Below are 19,077 nucleotides of genomic sequence, written 5' to 3' on the forward strand. Positions count from 1 at the left end.
GTTAGTAGTAAAATGTTCATTCAGATTTATTGCAGTAAAGAGCACCCATAAATTAAAAATATGTACATAAAGGCAAAACAGACTTTTAATGGGAAAGGTAAAGAATACCAAATCACCAATATAAAAATTAAGTGCCAATTTATTCATTCACTTAATGGTTTTTAATAAAGATCATTCATCCATTCTCATATATATTACGGGAGAATGGATATGCTTAGACTTATTTAATTCATTCTTACCAAAGAACTTTTTTCTCTTTTAAAATTTTTTTTTTTGCAAAATTGATTATCTTTTGTCGTTCTTTTAATCCTAAAGTTTGACGTTTTATTTCTATGCTATGTATGCTTTATATTTCTTTTTTTAAAGATTGTATTTATTTGACAGAGAGAATGACAGCGAGAGAGGGAACACAAGCAGGGGGAGTGGGAGAGGGAGAAGCAGGCTTCCCGCTGAGCAGGGAGCCCGATGCTGGGCTTACTGGGCTTGATCTCAGGACCCCGGGATCATGACCTGAGCCAAAGGCAGACACCTAACGACTGAGCCACCCAGGCACCCCTATGCTACGATTGCTTAACCTTTACATTTAAAAAATATTTTAACTTTGTAACACTTCTTCTCCTAATAATGACAAAAAAGAACTACAGTATCTGCAACTTCTCTTCCAACCAAAATTAGCTTTTTTTTTTTTTTTAAGATTTTATTTATTTGAGAGAGAGAATGAGCAAGTGAGATAGAGGGAGAGAGAGAGAGAGAGAGAATGAGCAGGGGGAGAGGAAGAAACAGACTCCTCAGTGCGCAGGGAACCAGATGCAGGGCTCAATCCCAACACCCTGGGATCAACCTGAGCCAAAGGCAGATGCCTAACCCACTGAGTCACCCAGGTGCCCCCCAAATAAGCTTTTTAACAAGAGGCAAAGCTAACTTTCCTTCTCTTTGTACAGGGAGCTAGGTTTATGGGCAAAGGAGCTTCCTGCTGGGCTCCGTTTCACTTAAGTCTAGCTCCACAACCCCCTCCTGTGGAAGCCAGCTCACTTTGCTGAGAGAGTCGTTCATGCGGTTCCAGCTTGAAGCAAACCTTGGAGCCTGTTGCTTCCAGACTGAAAGAAGTATAATTGTGTGTATTACATTGTCCTTGCAATACATTTCTGGTAACAACAAGAAACCTGCTCACACTCAAAGTCTTTTCTGCCTCTGATCTTGGTGTCGATACCTACCTTCTATTCTAGTCCATTTTTTTCTCTGTATCGTTAGTGGTTTCTACAGCTCTGTTGGATTTTATCATTAATTTCATCCCATTTATGTATCTTCCCAAAATTCCTAAATGTTTTGGGCTTACCAGTTCTCTTGCTTTGCTGTATCACGCTTCTATATTTCTTCTATCATCAGAATGTGAGTTCAGTAAGGGAGATAGGAATGCATGCATGAGGTCAGTCAGCTTCCTTGGACTGGAAGTTTACAGTTAAAACATCAGAACAAAACCTCGGGTGCCTGGGTGGCTCAGTTGGTTAAGCGACTGCCTTCGGCTCAGGTCATGATCCTGGAGTCCCTGGATCGAGTCCCGCATCAGGCTCCCTGCATCAGGCTCCCTGCTCGGCAGGGAGTCTGCTTCTCCCTCTGACCCTCCCCCCTCTCATGTGCTCTCTCTCATTCTCTCTCTCTCAAATAAATAAATAAAATCTTTAACAAAAACAAAAACAAAACCTCAAAACACATATTAATGAAGATGATTTTATTGAGTTATAGCACAGGGTGCATAAAAATAAAACATTTGAGCAAAATTTAACCATTTATTCAAAACTAGAGACTTTAAATAGGAAAAAGTACATTTGTAGTAAGTTTCTAAATTGTTAACCACTTACTATTTAGAATCTTTACGATTGAAGCAAATACTTAGTTATGCACTGACCCCAGATAGGTAAAACAAATAATCAACTAGAGTTTGTTATGAACTAAAACAAATGAAAGTTCCTACTTAGAGAAAAGCTGTTGCATATTAAGAAAACACAGCGTATGTTAGTTAATGTCCGTTCCCTCCCCACATATCATGTTAAAGAATCACACACTCTCCTCTCACCTCTCCTAAGAAAACACATGAAAATCCCATGTGTACAAAATCTTAAAGTTTGACCTTCCCTAACATCATTTGATTATAAAGTTCTTTGGTCAGTGGAACATAAGATTTTTTCAAGTTATCCATGAAATAAAGTGGGTCAGAAATTTTCAATGGGCTAAATCCTTCTTCCACCAATTGAAACTTCTGTAGTTTGAATGTCCCTGTTGTTTCCATCTTCTCCTACAAAGTAATTTAATTGTCAGGATTAGTGGAATCATTTAATATTATCTAAAGTCTATAAACAGAATATTCAATAAGATAGACTGTAATATTTAATTATAATACTCTTATATCCAGTGACCATCTCTCTATTTACTACTAATAATTTAATATTAGACATTTAAAACATGCCCCCTAGAACACTGGAATCTTTAGCGCGATTTACCTCTGAACTTTATTCAATGTAGAAGAATTATGAAAATTGTCAAAAACTAATTACAACTGACTATAGATAGACCTGTCTAAAACACACAGGCTTATCTCTTTAATTCACTGCCAACACAACATCATGTGCAGAGAATGCTATTAGACACCAAGAAGATAAAACCTATGAAGGAGAGCATTCTATTCTATAAGGCAAAATACTATAGACACCAGAAGGAGTAAAGGATGATCTAAATTTTGGGTTCCCAAACTGTGCACTGAAGTGCTTTGTGGTACCTCCGTGAATTTCCAGTGTCTCCAAAGGTATATTTTAAATTTTCCAGGTAAGCCCAGTGATATCTGCTGGTCACCACTTGCTAACTACTAGCTCAAGGTAGTTCGCAGTTCTAATAGTAATTTGCAACACATTCTTTTCAATGATGCCATATCTTTGTGAAACAGGGTTTTCAGTGGTTGCTGGAATAAAAGGCAAGTACATCCCCAAATCAATGTGGGACAAGGAATTAGGCTGTCCCTGTGCCGCCCAATCTAATTTCAAGGTTTGAGGAGTCATACAATGACCAATTTATATCTCTCTGGTACTTGTGGTTGTCTAACAATAAAAGTATTTTTTCTTTTAATTTATATGCATTATTTTTTCAAACAGCAACTAATTTGTTAGACCCAAATACTTAATGAATTTGTTTTGACTTAAATACTGGATAAATGAAAATTTAGGTATCTGGTTGGCCCAAGAATGCCAGGAAATACTTACTGAGACACTAGAGATGCCATGAATCTAGAAAATTTAAGAAGCTCTCTGCTTTAAGGGGTTTAAGAGATACAGTGTATCTGTGACAGTTTCAGGCATGGAGAAGTAACCTGCTTTAAATCAGATGACATGTAGAGGTCCTTATAAGGCCCTATGAATAACTTGGCAATTTTTATTCATCCTTCTGGACTCACTCAAGACTCAAGTTCTCTCTGCACCTCCTTCCCTATCTCATCCTTTCAATCCTCCCCTCCTCCCAACACTGTCATCACAGAATTAGATCTGACTGTGTAGAAACACATACTCTTTTTCTCATTTATAGAAAATTTGAAGCTCACTGTATTTATACAATTGATGTCCTGCCTTTAAATAAACGGCTATAGGGGCGCCTGGGCAGCTCAGTTGGTTGAGCTTTGAGTTCTTAATTTTGGCTCAAGGTCATGGGATCCAGCCCCCATGCCTCCGCGATCAGTGCGGAGTCAGCTTGGGATTTTCTCTCTCCCTCTGCCCTTCTCCCTGCTTCGCTTGTGCTCTCTCTCCCCCTCTCTCTCTCTATAATATGTAAATAAATAAAATCTAAAAACCAAACAAAGAAACCAGCTCTATAATATGCCAGGTATACTTTTCCATAGGTAATTTTTTATTAGGTAATAAAAACCATTAGTAATGGTTTAATAAGTTCTCATCTAATTATAATGTTTTAATTAACATTACTCTTATTCTAATAAAGAATATCAAAAATTTTTACTGTTATAAATAATACTTTGTAGAACATCTGTATATATAACATTTGTTCAGCTTTGATTACTTTTTTTTTTAAGATTTTTATTTATATATTTGACAGAGAGAGACACAGCGAGAGAGGGAACACAGCAGGGGGAGTGGGAGAGGGAGAAACAGGCTTCCCGCAGAGCAGGGAGCCCGATGTGGGACTCGATCCCAGGACCCTGGGATCATGACCTGAGCTGAAGGCAGACGCCTAACGACTGAGCCACCCAGGCGCCCCTTTGATTACTTTCTAAGGATATATTTCTGGAAATGAAATTACTCAGTCAAAATATATGTAAATTCTAAGAGCCTAATTATATATTTACCAAATTGTTTTCTAGAGACGTTATAACAGTTTGTGTTTCCGCAAGCAGAATGAAAGGATCAATTTAATTTCATCCCACCCATACTGAGTAATATCACATTAAATATTTTTTTTTGTAAATTTAGGGTGCCTGGGTGGCTCAGGCAACTAAGTGTCTGACTCTTGATTTTGGCTCAGGTCATGATCTCAGAGTCCTGGGATGGAGCCCCATGCTGGGCTCTGTGCCCAGTGGGGAGACTGCCTGAGGATTCTCTCCCTCCCTCTCCCTTTGCCTCTTCCCCCAACCCAGAATAAATAAATCAATCGTTTAAAAAACTTTTTTTTGGTAAATTTAGTACCAAAAAAGTATCTTTTTTTAATTTGTGCTAAATGGATTTTGATAAGATTTTGATAAGATAGTTGTTTTATTCATTTTGCCAGAAGTGACTTAAACTTTTGTACTGCTTATACCAGATTTATTAAATAAATATTGTGACTGCCAACTAAGTGCATTGTGCTAACCGTAGCAAATACTATAATAAATATAACAGTCACAGCTCTAGTTCTTTAGGTGTTAATTAATTTTTTTTAATTTTTTTTAAGATTTTATTTATTTGAGAGAGAGAGAGAAAGTGGGCACAAGGTGGGGGAGAGGCAGAGGGAGAGGGAGAAGCAGGGCCCCCGCTGAGCAGGGAGCCTTATGCGGGGCTCGATCCCAGGGCCCTGAGATCATGACCTGAGCCGAAGGCAGACACTTTAACCGATTGAGCCACCCAGACATCCCTCTATTTCTTTAGGTGTTTAATGATGCTAAAGTATTTTCTAAGTTTGTGCAAGACTGACTGGGATTTCTAAAGTAGTTCTATGCCAAAATATTTCTTCGGCTTAATGAAAGTGAATTTTAAGTTGCCCTAGGGGAAACACATTTAAGACATTATTTAAACTACCAACTGTCTACTCCATTAAAATACATTATTTCTAGGGTGGTATGGGGAAGGGCAAGAGGGAACTGGATGTGGTTATAAAAGGGAAACATGAGAAATCCTTGTGGTGTCAGAACTATTCATATCTTGACTGCAGTCATTGATGAATAAAGCAACACAGGTGATAAAAGTGTATAGACCTTAATATACACACACACACACACACACACACACACACACACACATAAGTAAAGCAGGAAATTTAATAAGATGGGTAGATTGTTATCAACGTCAATGTCCTGGTTATAATAGTTTCGAAAAATGTCACCACCGGAGGAAATCGAGTAATGGCTACGCAAAACATGTCTCTCTGTATTATTTCTTACAATAGCATGACTACAATGATCTCAATAAAAATTTCAACTGAAAATGTATTAATTCTGCTTCTTACTTCTGTTTACCTTTAATATTTCAGAGGATTGTTATGAAAATAATCTGAGACAATGTGTACAAAAGCTCTTAAAATAAAACAATTATGTAGATGAAATATGTATTTATGTCAGTCCAGATGATGTGTCCCATTGGCCAAGCTGTGACAGGGCCATGAAGATTGCTGTGAATGCTTTAAAGATGAATATGATGCATTCGATGGCTATGCTAGGGATCTAACAGTGATCTGATGAATGTACCCAGAAAAGTTTTATGTGATTGGATGTTAAGAGATGATAAGTACTAGCTTTGGGTACACAGTATTAAATACATGAATGGCTGAATAAATGAGCAAGCAAATTTATCCAGTAGCTGAGCAAACTTTCCTTTTAACTGTATTTTATTCTAGTAACCTAACAAGAGAGTACCCACCTCTCAAAACAAGTAAATTCAGAATTCCCTAAAAGTATAAAGTCCCAGAGTGAGGCTGGATAGAATGAGGATAAAAATGAAAAGCAGAATGGCTTAAAGCCAGTTGCCTTTAGGCTCTGCACACATCCCGCAGACACCTTGATGTCAGCTTGGTGGAACGTAATTTTAGGCACAGAGCACCAAATGTCTTCATAAGGCTTGTGTAGAATGGAGTTTTGGCTTGCACCATTGCTGAGGTTGAGTGAAGAGGAAGAAAGCAATTCTATAATTAGGACGAAGACAAAGACACCCTAGCATTTCATCAAGTTCCCTTCTATAATTAGGCTTCAAATGTGGCATAAATTAGCATCCCAATGCTTTTCATTGTTCTTGAGATTTTCTAATAGAGATAAAATGCACATATTATCTAAAAGATAAAATACTATTTTGTAATTAAACCATCTTCTGGATTCCTGGTCTTGTAGTTAAGTTGAATCTTTAGTTAAGTAAAATTACCTGAATTCTTAAAATTCAAACAGTAGAATTACCTGAATTCTTAAAAATCGGGGGCAGGCATAAGCTGGTAGAAATGTTACAACCTGTTCGTAAACTTTCTCCAAGTCCAAAGACTTATTTGGTTTTAAAATAATAGAAGCCATTCCTGCTTTTCCTTCGTAATCTGAAAAAAAAAGTTTGCAATAGCATTAATTTTACAAGTACTAGGTGATTTTTAAAATGATCCTCTTAATTATATACTAATTGTTGCAAATGGAGACAATTCTATCACAGCAGCAACAATCCAACAGTAGCATAAATGAGTGGGTCCTTCCCGGAGCATATGATCGACTTCCCAGAAATAAGTTAGGAACAGGAAAAGGTAGAGCCTATTCTTAATTGTTGACACTACACAAATGAAATAGATGGAATAGAAAACACCATAAATAACCCCTAGTTTGCATCCTACCACCATTAACATAAAATATTGGGAGGAAACATTTATTTAACGGTGAATATATTCCAGACAAATATCCATGTTAAGAGTCAACGCAAAAAATAAAAGGCAACATTGTTTTTAAATTTAAAAACCAGACTTATCATGCCACCTATGGATTTTTCCAGGAAATCAGAATAGGCAGCACCAGAGGTCTATTAGAATAAACACCCCCTTCCTCTGCTCCCCATTTAAACACTCCCACCCCATGTGTCCCCGGCACCTACAAACATTAGTTGGAAAATACTGTCATTTACCAAAACAAAACAAAACAACAGCAAAGGAGAACAGCTATCCTATAATTTCAATTTGGTAACTGCCATTTTCACCATCATGAGACAATCCTCATATGCATATTTACAAAGATAAATGAAGCCAAACAGGTTTTAAAATTATTTTTGAAAAAGATTCAACTTAACCAGGGGCACCTGGGTGGCATCTGCCTTCAGCTCAGGTCATGATCCCGGGGTCCTGGGATGGAGCCCCGCATCTGGCTCCCTGCTCAGCGGGAAGTCTGCTTCTCTCTCTCCCTCTGCCCCTTCCCCTCCACTCGTACTCTCTCTCTCTCTCTCTAATAAATAAAATCTTAAAAAGAAAAAGATTCGACGTAACCACAAGTCAGTGTTACTAAACATTTAAACTAGCACATGTTCCTGTTTGGTGGCATGCATAAACTCTAGTCACAAAGAGAACAATAATAAGACTATTGAAAAGTTGGAACTATTTTCAAGCAGTGAGTCACTGACCAGAATTTTCAAGCTTTACTTAAAAATACACACATCCATTAAAATTAAGTTGGTATCTGATGGGACCACAGTCTTTGTAAGCCTGGTCTAGGGCATTACTTGCCAAGACAAGACTCAGATATTTATTTTAATATATAAAAAATGAAATGTTGAATTAGTAAGATCATTGCAGAAGTAAAGAAAAGAGACACACTCTAGTCTGAGAATTCTTCCCAAACCTGAAGTATATTCGTACCTGGCACCGTGACCCCGTAGGCGTTGCTCTCCTGTATGAAATCCAGCATTCCAATAACGTCAGCAACCTCTGTGGTAGCAACATTTTCTCCTTTCCACCTAAATGAAAAACAAGTTCCAGGGAATGCGCCCATATTTCAAGTAGGCACTCCGTTTTAGTTTCAGTGCCTTGCATTCGGTTCTGCGCAAGTACATGTAACCAAACACAATGGCCGTTTTTGAAATGAAAGGCATTTCCAAGGAAGCACTTCGTTGAGAAGTCAACAAAATCAGAATCACTGTTTTAAGTAGAATTACTTTATCTGTGTTTCATTGGTACAAACTGGTAACTCCAAAATGTTTTTCTATAGTATGTCATCAAAATAAAGTAATGATAACTCCCTCTTTATTTTGAACTGTAGTAATGCTTAAGTACAAAACATTGCCTATCTCTAATGATAGAGTTAGAAAAAAATGAAAGGAAAGCTATAGTTGTCTCTCAGTGTAATGACCTTCTTTAATTTCTAGGGGTTAACCCCTTTGGCTCCTTTAATGCATATGAATTATGTATTGAATATGTTACTTCAATTAAAATAATTTTATACAAAGTGAGCACATAAGTTGGTACAAGAAGGTGAGGAAGTATGATTCATTTATTTATTCAAACATTTTTGGAATGTCTCCTGTATGTCCTTCACTCTTCCATAGTCATTGAGTAGTAAAGCAAAATCATTGCATAAGCCTAAAATAATCTTAAGGAATTAAGAAGGAAAATGCAAAAAAGGAAAATTTTGCTGTTTCATTGTTTTTATCATTTGGTCAAAAATTGGACCAGACTTGACCACATTGGTTTCTATTTCAACTCTGCCATTTAGACATCACATCTGTCTGCTTATTTTATAGTCTAAAAAAATGGAGCTCACTGATTTGGACCAAAGTGATTCATTTAAATAATGATAAAAATTGACATCAACATTTAACTTAGGTTACAATCTAGAACCAGATGGCCAATGAATTTTTAAATGGGGAGACATTACTGAGATAAAAGCGCTCTGTCTGCCCCGAAGGTGAAGACCACGTGGTCTATAATGTTTCCACAGAGCCTTGCTTGGATCATAGTTCACAATCACAGAAGAAGCAGTACGACCGATGCTATTTCATACCTGAAAGTGTCGCCAATACGGTCCCAAAAATAGAGGAAATTGTCCTGATCTTGCACCATTAAGTCTCCTGTGTTAAAGTAAACATCTCCCTTCTTAAAAACATCACAAAGCAGTTTCTTTTCTGTGTGCTTCTTACTCCCGGCGTAACCAAAGAAGGGATTCTTCTCATTCACTCGAGAAATGAGCAGCCCAGGTTCTCCTGGGGGACAAAGGCATTTTTCAGTGATTTGATTAAAACTGTTAGTACACATATCATGCATGTACTTAGATTATATCTGACCAACACAACCAGTGTTGCTTATCTTCCCCTGAATTTGTTTTTATTATATTTAATATTTACTTTGGGTGCCTGCATCCAGCACACCTTTCCACAGACCGCCACCAACACAAACCACTTTGGAAAAACTAGAAAAAAGGAAAGCAAATGCAAACAAAGGTATATTAAACTTATTTTACAACCTATCTCGGGTGGATAGACCAAAGGCTACTTTTCTTTCAAGTTCCATAGATTTTAATGCTGATAATAATGACAACTATATAAATAACCATAATAATAATTTTAATAAGATTATGATAGTAACAATATTTATTGGGCATTTACTATGTAGCAAGCCCCACGAGCCCCTTGCAACTGTCATCCTGTTTATTCTTCACAGAAATCCTTTGCAAATGATAATTAAAATCCTTATTTCATGGGGAAGGAGCCAGGGCCCAGAAGGGTGAAGTAAGTTACTGAAGACCAACAGGTTGAAAGGAATGGACCTAGAACTCAAATTCAAGTCTATGATTTTGCAACAAGGTTTCTGTTCCATACTATCTCTGATCTAGAAGTTATGAGAAGCTTAAGAAAGTGTTTTATTCTTATGGGATGTTGTGTGGAAATCCTCAACGGGCAAGAGATGAGGCATGAAAGTTATTCGTATTCCTTATATGTAGACACATTAGCTGAACAAAATTTTCAATCAGATTTACTCAAATTAATCAGGATTTTGGGGCGCCTGGGTGGCTCAGTCGTTAAGCGTCTGCCTTCGGCTCAGGTCATGATCCCAGGGTCCTGGGATCGAGCCCCACGTCTGGCTCCCTGCTCTGCAGGAAGCCTGCTTCTCCCTCTCCCACTCCCCCTGCTTGTGTTCCCTCTCTCGCTGTGTCTCTCTGTCAAATAAATAAATAAAATCTTTAAAAAAAAAAAAAAAAATTAATCAGGATTTTGCCCAGCAAGCTGCAAGGTAAAAATCTACTTCTAAGAGAAGGGTGGAAGACAAAGGGGAGCAGCAAACATGGCCCCAGAACATCCCAAGGCCATTGTTGACCTGCTTTGCCCCCTGTGGAGAGAGGCAACGTCCACGTGATTAATGAGGTGGGGTTAATTCCAGCACATTGTAAACCAATTTATGTCACTGTAACATTATTCAACGTTCTTGGCTCCCACTCCTGCTGGACATCCTGGCTTCCACAGGCACACATACCATCGGCCAAGCCAAGTCTGCTCGGCTACTGCAGAGGCCCCTTGTTGTCACTGTCATCACTGACACCTTAATCATCATCATCATCATCATTGCCTTTGTTACACTTCCTGAGCACTTTCCGGGGACCAGTCACTATTCTGAGCCCTTTATTTATCTGATCCTCATCACAAACCTGTAACACAGGCCCTCATATTATCTTCATTTTACAGGTAAAGAAGCCAAGAAAGAGACAGTAATTTGCCCAATGTCGTTCAGTTGCCAAATATGAGAGATGGGTTTTGTTGTTGTTGTTTTAAAGGCTCAGGCTCCACGCTGAAATCAAGACTCAGATGCTTTACTGACTGAGCCACCTGGGTGCCCCCAAGATGGGTTTTTATAAGCCAAGTTCATCTGACTCCAAAGCCTGTCCTCCAACACATATTCCTTCAGTCTACATTCCCTCTATTGCAGAAATTTCCAGGCCTCTCATGTTTCCCTTAAAATTTATGTTCTTTTTCTTCTTCAAGACACAGGTGGGCAGTTTCTTCCCTGACAAATGAATTATTGCAAATGCTTAAAAAGATCGTAGTATTCCTTATCTATCTGTTCTAGGCAAATATATACAAGACACAATATCATAAATGGGAAAAATATTGAGTAATTCATAATGAGAATCACAAAACACTGAAGCAAATGTTTGGGGACAATCTGCTTTAAGATTTATAGACTTATTTATTTTAGAGAGAGAAAGAGAAGAGAGCGCAGGCACAAGTCAGGGGAGGAGTAAAGGGAGAAGGAGAGGGAGAGAGATTCCTCAAGCAGACTCCCCGAGTGAGGAGCCCCACGCGGGGCTCGATCCCAGGATCCTGAGAACACCACCTGAGCCAAAATCAAGAGTCGGCTGCTTAACCAACTGAGCCACCCAAGCACCGTGGGACAATCTGCTTTTTAAGAAACCCTGAGTTTGTACAAACAGTACTGAGACTCAAGTTCCAATGTCAGATTCTATCCTAAATGCAATAAATAAAACACATTAGGGGTGTGTGCCTGGCTCAGTCAGTAGAGCATGCAACTCTTGATCTTGGGGTTGTGAGTTCGAGCCCCATGTTGGGTGCTTTTTACCTAAAAATTTTTACCTAAAAAATTAAAATCTTAAAATAAAATACACTAAAGTATGTATAAATAAAGCTCTTTACAATCTTTTTAGAAATGGCTTTTCTCTTGGACACAGCTTATAGACTTGAATTAGGGGAAGGTATCTGATAAATGCTCTTAGGTTTGAAATTTAGAGGGCAGGGTAATTTGTTTTTTAATAGATAAGGCTTATATTCTTTCCAAGCTTCCAGCTACCAGAACACGCAAACGAGCCAGGTTTGCAACCTCTATCTCCACATTTGAAGTGAAGATTTAAATGAATTCATCTTTGAAATGTAGTCTAAGCATATTCTTTTTTTTTTTTTTTTAAAGATTTTATTTATTTATTTGAGAGAGAGAATGAGAGAGAGCACATGAGAGCGGGGAGGGTCAGAGGGAGAAGCAGACTCCCTGCCGAGCAGGGAGCCCAATGCGGGACTTGATCCAGGGACTCCAGGATCATGACCTGAGCCGAAGGCAGTCGCTTAACCAACTGAGCCACCCAGGCACCCTAAGCATATTCTGAAGACAGCAAAAAGTAATTTTGGTCTGATTTATTCAGACTGAATCTCTAAACAATTCCAAATGCACATATCTACAGTTAAATTTCTAGACTGATTATATGCAGCAGCAAGTTAATTGTCTAACCAAACCTGATCAGAAACTACCTTGGTGGAGGAGGGGAATGAGAGGGAGAAGAGAAGGGGTAGGTAGCAGGCCATATGCCAGGCTCTCCGTAGGGCTCTGCATACATCACCTCATTTAATGGTCAACAAGAAATTCACGAAATAAATAATGTCATCTCTACATATGAAGAAAATGAGACTCAGCTTGCGTGGCCTGCCCAAAGTTGTACAGTTTCTAAGGGTGAGAGCCCAGATACAAATGTCAGCCTGACTTTCCACTATACCTAGAAAGATAACTAAGGCATTCTTTTTTACATTATATCTTGGTGATAGAGGACATTAGCGCCACTGTTACAACTAGAAGAGTGGATTAGGAAAAACAGGAGGCCAGTAGTAATCCATTTCAAACTTCAGTCACTGACCATCCGAGTGACCCACTTGGGATCCCTAACATCTAATAATGAAACTATTCTACCTGCATTGAAATTCCAAATAAATCTCATCACATATCAATAATAGCCATTCTTTCTTTTCTAAATTCAGTAGTAATTAAACAGAAATTCAGAAACTTTTGCCTGAAGAGACATGGTCAAACACAAGAATCTTACCTTTTTTCACATGAAGACACCAGCCCTGTTCGTTTCTAATGGGTTCATCTTTCTGAAAATCATACTTTACCAAGTCAAAAGTGAAAAGAAGCTGCAAAAACAAAATTAAACAACAAAAACAACAACAACAAAATATTTATTTGTGCAGTTATATCTACTGGTGGTAGAGCTTATGTTTAGGCAATTGAAATAAAGAATTAGAATGTAGATTTAGGAAAACAAGTAAACTTTACTGATAAAAAATTAAATATATATTTGAAAATCAAAACTGAAGGCATTAGTAAACAGCATTTGTATCCTGGCATTTACTTTCATTTCATTTTATGTTGCACATTACCTTAGCAAAACATTAATTTTATTCTTGAATGAGTGGTATCAAACATCCTTGCCCTCAATTACATACTCTACTAACTCTAGCTAAGAGGAACACTTCTTGCTTTCTCCTTTTTGCAATCATTCAAAAACATCCCTTGGGGGGCACCTGGGTGGCTCAGTTGCTTAAGCGTCTGACTTTTGGTTTCTGCTCAGGTCATGACCTCAGGGTCTTGAGATCCAGCCTCACATCGGGCTCCATGCTGAGCATGGAGCCTGCTTGGGATTCTCTCTCTCCTCTTCCTCTGTCCTTCCACTCATGCTCTATCTCTGTCTTTCTCTCTCAAATAAATAAATAGAATTAAAAAAAAAAATCCTTTGAAATGAAAGGTTTAATAGAACTAAAATTTCATCTACATGAAGGCAAGGATTTTGTTGTCTATTTTTAACTTACAATCCCTTGAAAAGGGATTAGATGCCTTCTTGACTTTGAACTTTTCCCCAGGCCTTTCACCCTAATGTCCTTTAACTAACACTCAGTACTTCTGTGCTGCGAGATGGCAAATTTGTTAGAACATGCTCATTACATTGGAAAACAAGCTGGTTGGACACCTCTCCTTGTCCCCAAATATTTCCAGCTACCCTGCTCCTGTCATGTCCGTGTTGTCATGCAGATTCACCTATCCCTGAAGATGTGACTCTGGGAGGAAAAACTGCAGATTGTTTCAACCCAACCTGCATTTTATATATAAGAAAACCGAGGTTTTGCTGATCAATTAAACAAGCTATCTGGTTAAGTTGAACTAGAAAATAGTAATCTAAAATACAGAAAAAATAATAAGGAAGGATGCATAGAAGAGAGAGACAAAGAGGAGGAGGAACAAAGTGAATAAATATAGAACAAAGAAGTGGGAAAAGATGAATAAAATTAGTGAGATAAATGTACTATGATTTATCCTCAAGGACTAGACACAAACATTCCTGTTTTTTTTAAGATTTTATTTATTTATTTGACAGAGAGAGAGAGAGAGAGCACAAGCAGGGGGAGGGGCAGGCAGAGGGAGAAGCAGACTCCCCACTGAGCAGGGAGCCCAATGCGGAATTCGATCCCAGGACCCTGGGATCATGACCTGAGCCGAAGGCAGACGCTTAACCATCTGAGCCACCCAGGGGCCCCCAAACATCCCTGGTTTTTAATCTCAGCAAATTCAGCATGTAATTAGAATCACAATTCGTTACTTGAATTAAAATATAAACGACGGCCACTGATGTTGATTGAGTACTTACTGTATGGCAGACACGGCTTAAGAGCAGTATTAATTTAATTACCAACACACCCTATGATGTAGCAATTAATATTGTCCCATTTTGGGGCGCCTGGGTGGCTCAGATGGTTAAGTGTCTGCCTTCGGCTCAGGTCATGATCCTAGGGTCCTGGGATGGAGCCCCGCATCGGGCTCCTGGCTCAGTGGGGAGCCTGCTTCTCCCTCTCCTTCTGCCTCTTTCCCTGCTCATGCTTTCTCTCTCTCTCTCTCTCTATCTCTGTGTCTCAAATGAATAAATAAAATCTTTAAAAATAAAATATTGTCCCATCTTAAGACGTGGCCAATGAGAGAGGCAGCAAAGCAGAATGTATGGTGATTCTAGACATAAAGATTCTTTATTAAAATGCAAGCTTGCATCTTATTGATCTTTGTCTGTAATTGGGATAACAGCTTTCTGGCCACTTGCCCAATGGCTGGTAAAAAGAAAGATTTCAGAAGCCCCAGAACCACATTTATCATTTTGGTCAAACAAAAAGAGAGCCCCGTTCATTATCCATCGCCTGTTGTAACGTGTTTTATATTTTGAAAAATTTGCTCAGCAACTAATGATATCAGCTTTAGTGTTATTTCTTTTATATTAATTTGTCAACTGCATTCATGGGTGAGATTCGTTCTACACCAAATCACCATTCAGTGTGCCTGTTATCATAAATCGGGTAATATTATGATACAGCTGGCATTTAAATATATCACAGCATCTTCTAGAGCTAGTCTGGGTCTGAGTATTAAGTTTCAGCTAGAGAGATTTCTACTTTTTCCTTGCCTTCAAGAGATCCCACGAGATTACAAAAATGAATGTGTTATCACAACGCAGATTAAAAAAAGACAGACCCCCACTTTAATACCCCTAAATGTACGTGTGCACGCACAGGTATGGGTATCCGTGTCTGTGTCCAGAGCAGAGCCACAGGGGTCCCATTCACACAGACTGGGTAAATGGATCCCCAGCGCTGTGCACTCCACACCTATGTGGCTATGCACACTGCCCTTGGAGTTCCCACACACACCTGCATGCTTCTGCATATTCACAGTTGTAAATGTAGAAGCTGGAAGGAGAACACAAAAATCATTCCCTCTGTGAATACGTGCGGAGACTCTGAATTCAGAGGGAAGTGACTTGTCAAAGTTAAAACCTTAAGGAGAGGCAGAGCTTAGACTACAGGCCTTGGTATAGTGATTGCAGTTCACAGTTTTCCCCTCAACATTATACTACACTGCCTACAAGATAGAGGCTCATTTCTCTGGCACCATAGGGAAAGGTTAGTTTCTCTGTTTTCTTTAACAGAAGACCCTAAAAAAACACAAACACACACACATAAATCATAAATCTATTATATATACATAATATATATTATGCATGTATATCCATAATACATACATGTATCTATGTAAATACATATATATTATATCTAATATTTCACATAGTTGGGTTATTATGGATACTTAGTCTTAGAGTGCATTTTTTAAAAAAGATTTTATTTATTTATTGACAGAGACACAGCGAGAGAGGGAACAGAAGCAGGGGGAGTGGGAGAGGGAGAAGCAGGCTCCCCGCTGAGCAGGGAGCCCAATGTGGGGCTCGATCCCAGGACCCCGGGACCATGACCCGAGCTGAAGGCAGATGCCTAATGACTGAGCCACCCAGGCGTCCCTAGAATGCATTTTTATGCAACAGCATAGTTCTGAATGGTTCACAAAGTTGTGTTAAAAAAAACAAGCAAAATAGAAAAATATGAAGAAAATTTATAATTTCTCCAAATTCAACCAAAAGTAAACTGGCATTAACATGGTGTAATATATTCTCAGCAGAGCCAAAGTGATCCCATTAAAGCTGAAATAGAAACACTTGGTCTTTTTTTTTTTTTTTAATTTTTTATTGTTATGTTAATCCCCATACATTACATCATTAGTTTTAGATATAGTGTTCCATGATTCATTGTTTGTGCATAATATCCAGTGCTCCATGCAGAACGTGCCCTCCTCAATACCCATCACCAGGCTAACCCATCCTCCCAACCCCCTCCCCTCTAGAACCCTCAGTTTGTTTTTCAGAGTCCATCGTCTCTCATGGTTCTTCTCCCCCTCGGATTTCCCCCCCTTCATTCTTCCCCTCCTGCTACATTCGTCTTCTTTTTTTCTTTCTTAACATATATTGCATTATTTGTTTCAGAGGTACAGATCTGAGATTCAACAGTCTTGCACAATTCACAGCGCTTACCAGAGCACATACCCTCCCCAGTGTCCATCACCCAGTCACCCCATCCCTCCCACCCCACCCCCCACTCCAGCAACCCTCAGTTTGTTTCCTGAGATTAAGAATTCCTCATATCAGTGAGGTCATATGATACATGTCTTTCTCTGTTTGACTTATTTCGCTCAGCATAATACCCTCCAGTTCCATCCACGTCATTGCAAATGGCAAGATCTCATTCCTTTTGATGGCTGCATAATATTCCATTGTATATATATACCACATCTTCTTTATCCATTCATCTGTTGATGGACATCTTGGCTCTTTCCACAGTTTGGCTATTGGAAACACTTGGTCTTCTGTTCAAAATCTTTGCTCACCTCACTATGACCACTGTGGTCTCCTTGCTGTCCCTCAAACATGGCAGGCATGTAACCACCTAAGGGCCTTTGTACTAGCTATTCATTCCACTTTTTTTTTTAAGGATTTATTTATTTATTTTAGAGGGAGAGGGAGGAAAAGAGGGAGAGGGAGATAGAGGATCTCAAGCAGACTCCCTGCTGAGCGTGGATCCCAACTCTGGGCTCAATCCCACAACCCTGAGATCATGACCTAAGCCAAAATCAAGAGCTGGACAAACAACCAACTGAACCACCCAGGTGCCCCTACTCAATCCACTTTGAACACCAGATAGCCTCATGACTCATTCCTTTATTTCCTTCAAATCTTTCCCTAAATATCACTTTCTCAGTATGGCCTTTCTGACTACCCTCTCTAAAATTGCAAAATCCCTACCAACACACACACACACACACACACACACACACACACAATCTTCTTTTCCTGTTTACTTTTTCTTCTCAGCATTTAAGAGTATGTAATGTGTATTATATTACGTTATATTTATTTATCTTGTTTTCTGTCTTCCCCAATAGAATATAACCTGCACATGAGCAGGAATTTATCTCTGCTGTGCTCACTCTGTTCACAGTGTCAGGTATACTGAAAACTTTTAGTAGACTATATAAAGGAATGCATTTGATGAGCATTATTACAAATGTGTTTAAATAGAGAGAAAGGTAGGAAACTGATTAATAAAATAATCTGTGAAAGATGAAACCACACCATTTTAAGAAATGCAATCAATTTAAATTTCTTTGAATTTAACAAAAGAAAATGGAACTGAAGTTAAATGATGTGTTCCTTTAGCATAGAAGAAATCAGTCCCTGCAGCGTCAAGAATTTAACCTTAACCCCAGTTTAACCAGAGGTCTGGCTTTCACTCTCATCTGCTGGGAGATAATCTCTATGCCCCTGCAATGTCATGGCCAATAGGAGTATATGTGTTACCCTAAGGGCTTCTGGCATCCAGAGAGTGACCATATGATTTAGATTTAGTGTCTCTGAGCCACATGAATAATGTGATTGATGTAGGGTGGGGGACTTTGGGTCTTCCAGCTTGACCTCTTGAGGGATTCGAGATGGAGGTCAGCCGCACAAGCAGCCAAGTGTATTTAAATGATGGAGCTGCAAAGAAGACTGTGGACACCAAGGCTGGTGAGTGTCCCTAGCCAGCAATACTCCATGTACATGGTCACATGTCAGTTCCAGGAGAGTAATGCCATCCTGACTCCACAAGAAAGGACCCCTAGAAACCTTGCATTTGGTGCCCTCCTGATTCTGCCCTATTGCTTCTCCCTCCATCTGATTTTAATCTGTATCCTTTAGATGTAGTAACAGTAATTATGAGCGTAACAGCTTTTGGTGAGTTTTGTGAGTCCTTAGCGAATCATCGAACCCAGAATGGGTTGTCGGGACTTCAAACCCAGCAAGTGCTGTGAGAAGTGAGGGTGGTCTCATGTGGGTTCCTGCCTAACTGCACAACCAGCTAAATTTCCTGGTCCGTAAGAAATGCCTACTTTTAAGATAATAAAATAGTTTACCAAAATGTGAAGGAGGCTTTTTATTAAATCTGTTTCTTTACACTGTACTTATGGACTTACTATAAAAGATGAGAAAATTAGCACCTATATTTCCTCCTTATGTGCTGTCCCATTTATAAACATAAGTTGGAGCTGTTCAATCTTCTGTATTTAGATGGATTCAATCAAACCTTTTAACTGAAGGCGATTCCTTCATTTCTAAATTCTGCTTTCTCTTCAGGTTGACTGGACATTTCCACGGAGTGAATTTTATAAAGAAGTATGACATTCCTATAGATACATGGGTATTATATTCTC

At 38.8% G+C, this 19,077-nt stretch overlaps 1 protein-coding gene across 1 annotated transcript in view; it reads right to left on the reverse strand.

Annotated features, from left to right (window-relative positions):
- Positions 1-1,747: 1,747 nt before the first annotated feature.
- SLC27A6 (solute carrier family 27 member 6) overlaps positions 1,748-19,077 on the reverse strand; it is a 69,162-nt gene continuing 51,832 nt past the window's right edge. Inside the window, exons 6-10 of the mRNA XM_032425318.1 lie at positions 13,010-13,100; positions 9,197-9,395; positions 8,056-8,153; positions 6,632-6,762; positions 1,748-2,293 (exon numbers count right to left, since the gene is read on the reverse strand). Of these exons, the coding sequence (XP_032281209.1) occupies positions 2,117-2,293; positions 6,632-6,762; positions 8,056-8,153; positions 9,197-9,395; positions 13,010-13,100 (696 nt within the window). The 3' untranslated portion in view covers positions 1,748-2,116. The remainder of the gene's footprint in view (positions 2,294-6,631; positions 6,763-8,055; positions 8,154-9,196; positions 9,396-13,009; positions 13,101-19,077) is intronic.

The sequence above is a fragment of the Phoca vitulina genome, unplaced genomic scaffold (assembly GCF_004348235.1).
Source record: "Phoca vitulina isolate PV1807 unplaced genomic scaffold, GSC_HSeal_1.0 scaffold32, whole genome shotgun sequence".
Taxonomy (NCBI): Eukaryota; Metazoa; Chordata; class Mammalia; order Carnivora; family Phocidae; genus Phoca; species Phoca vitulina.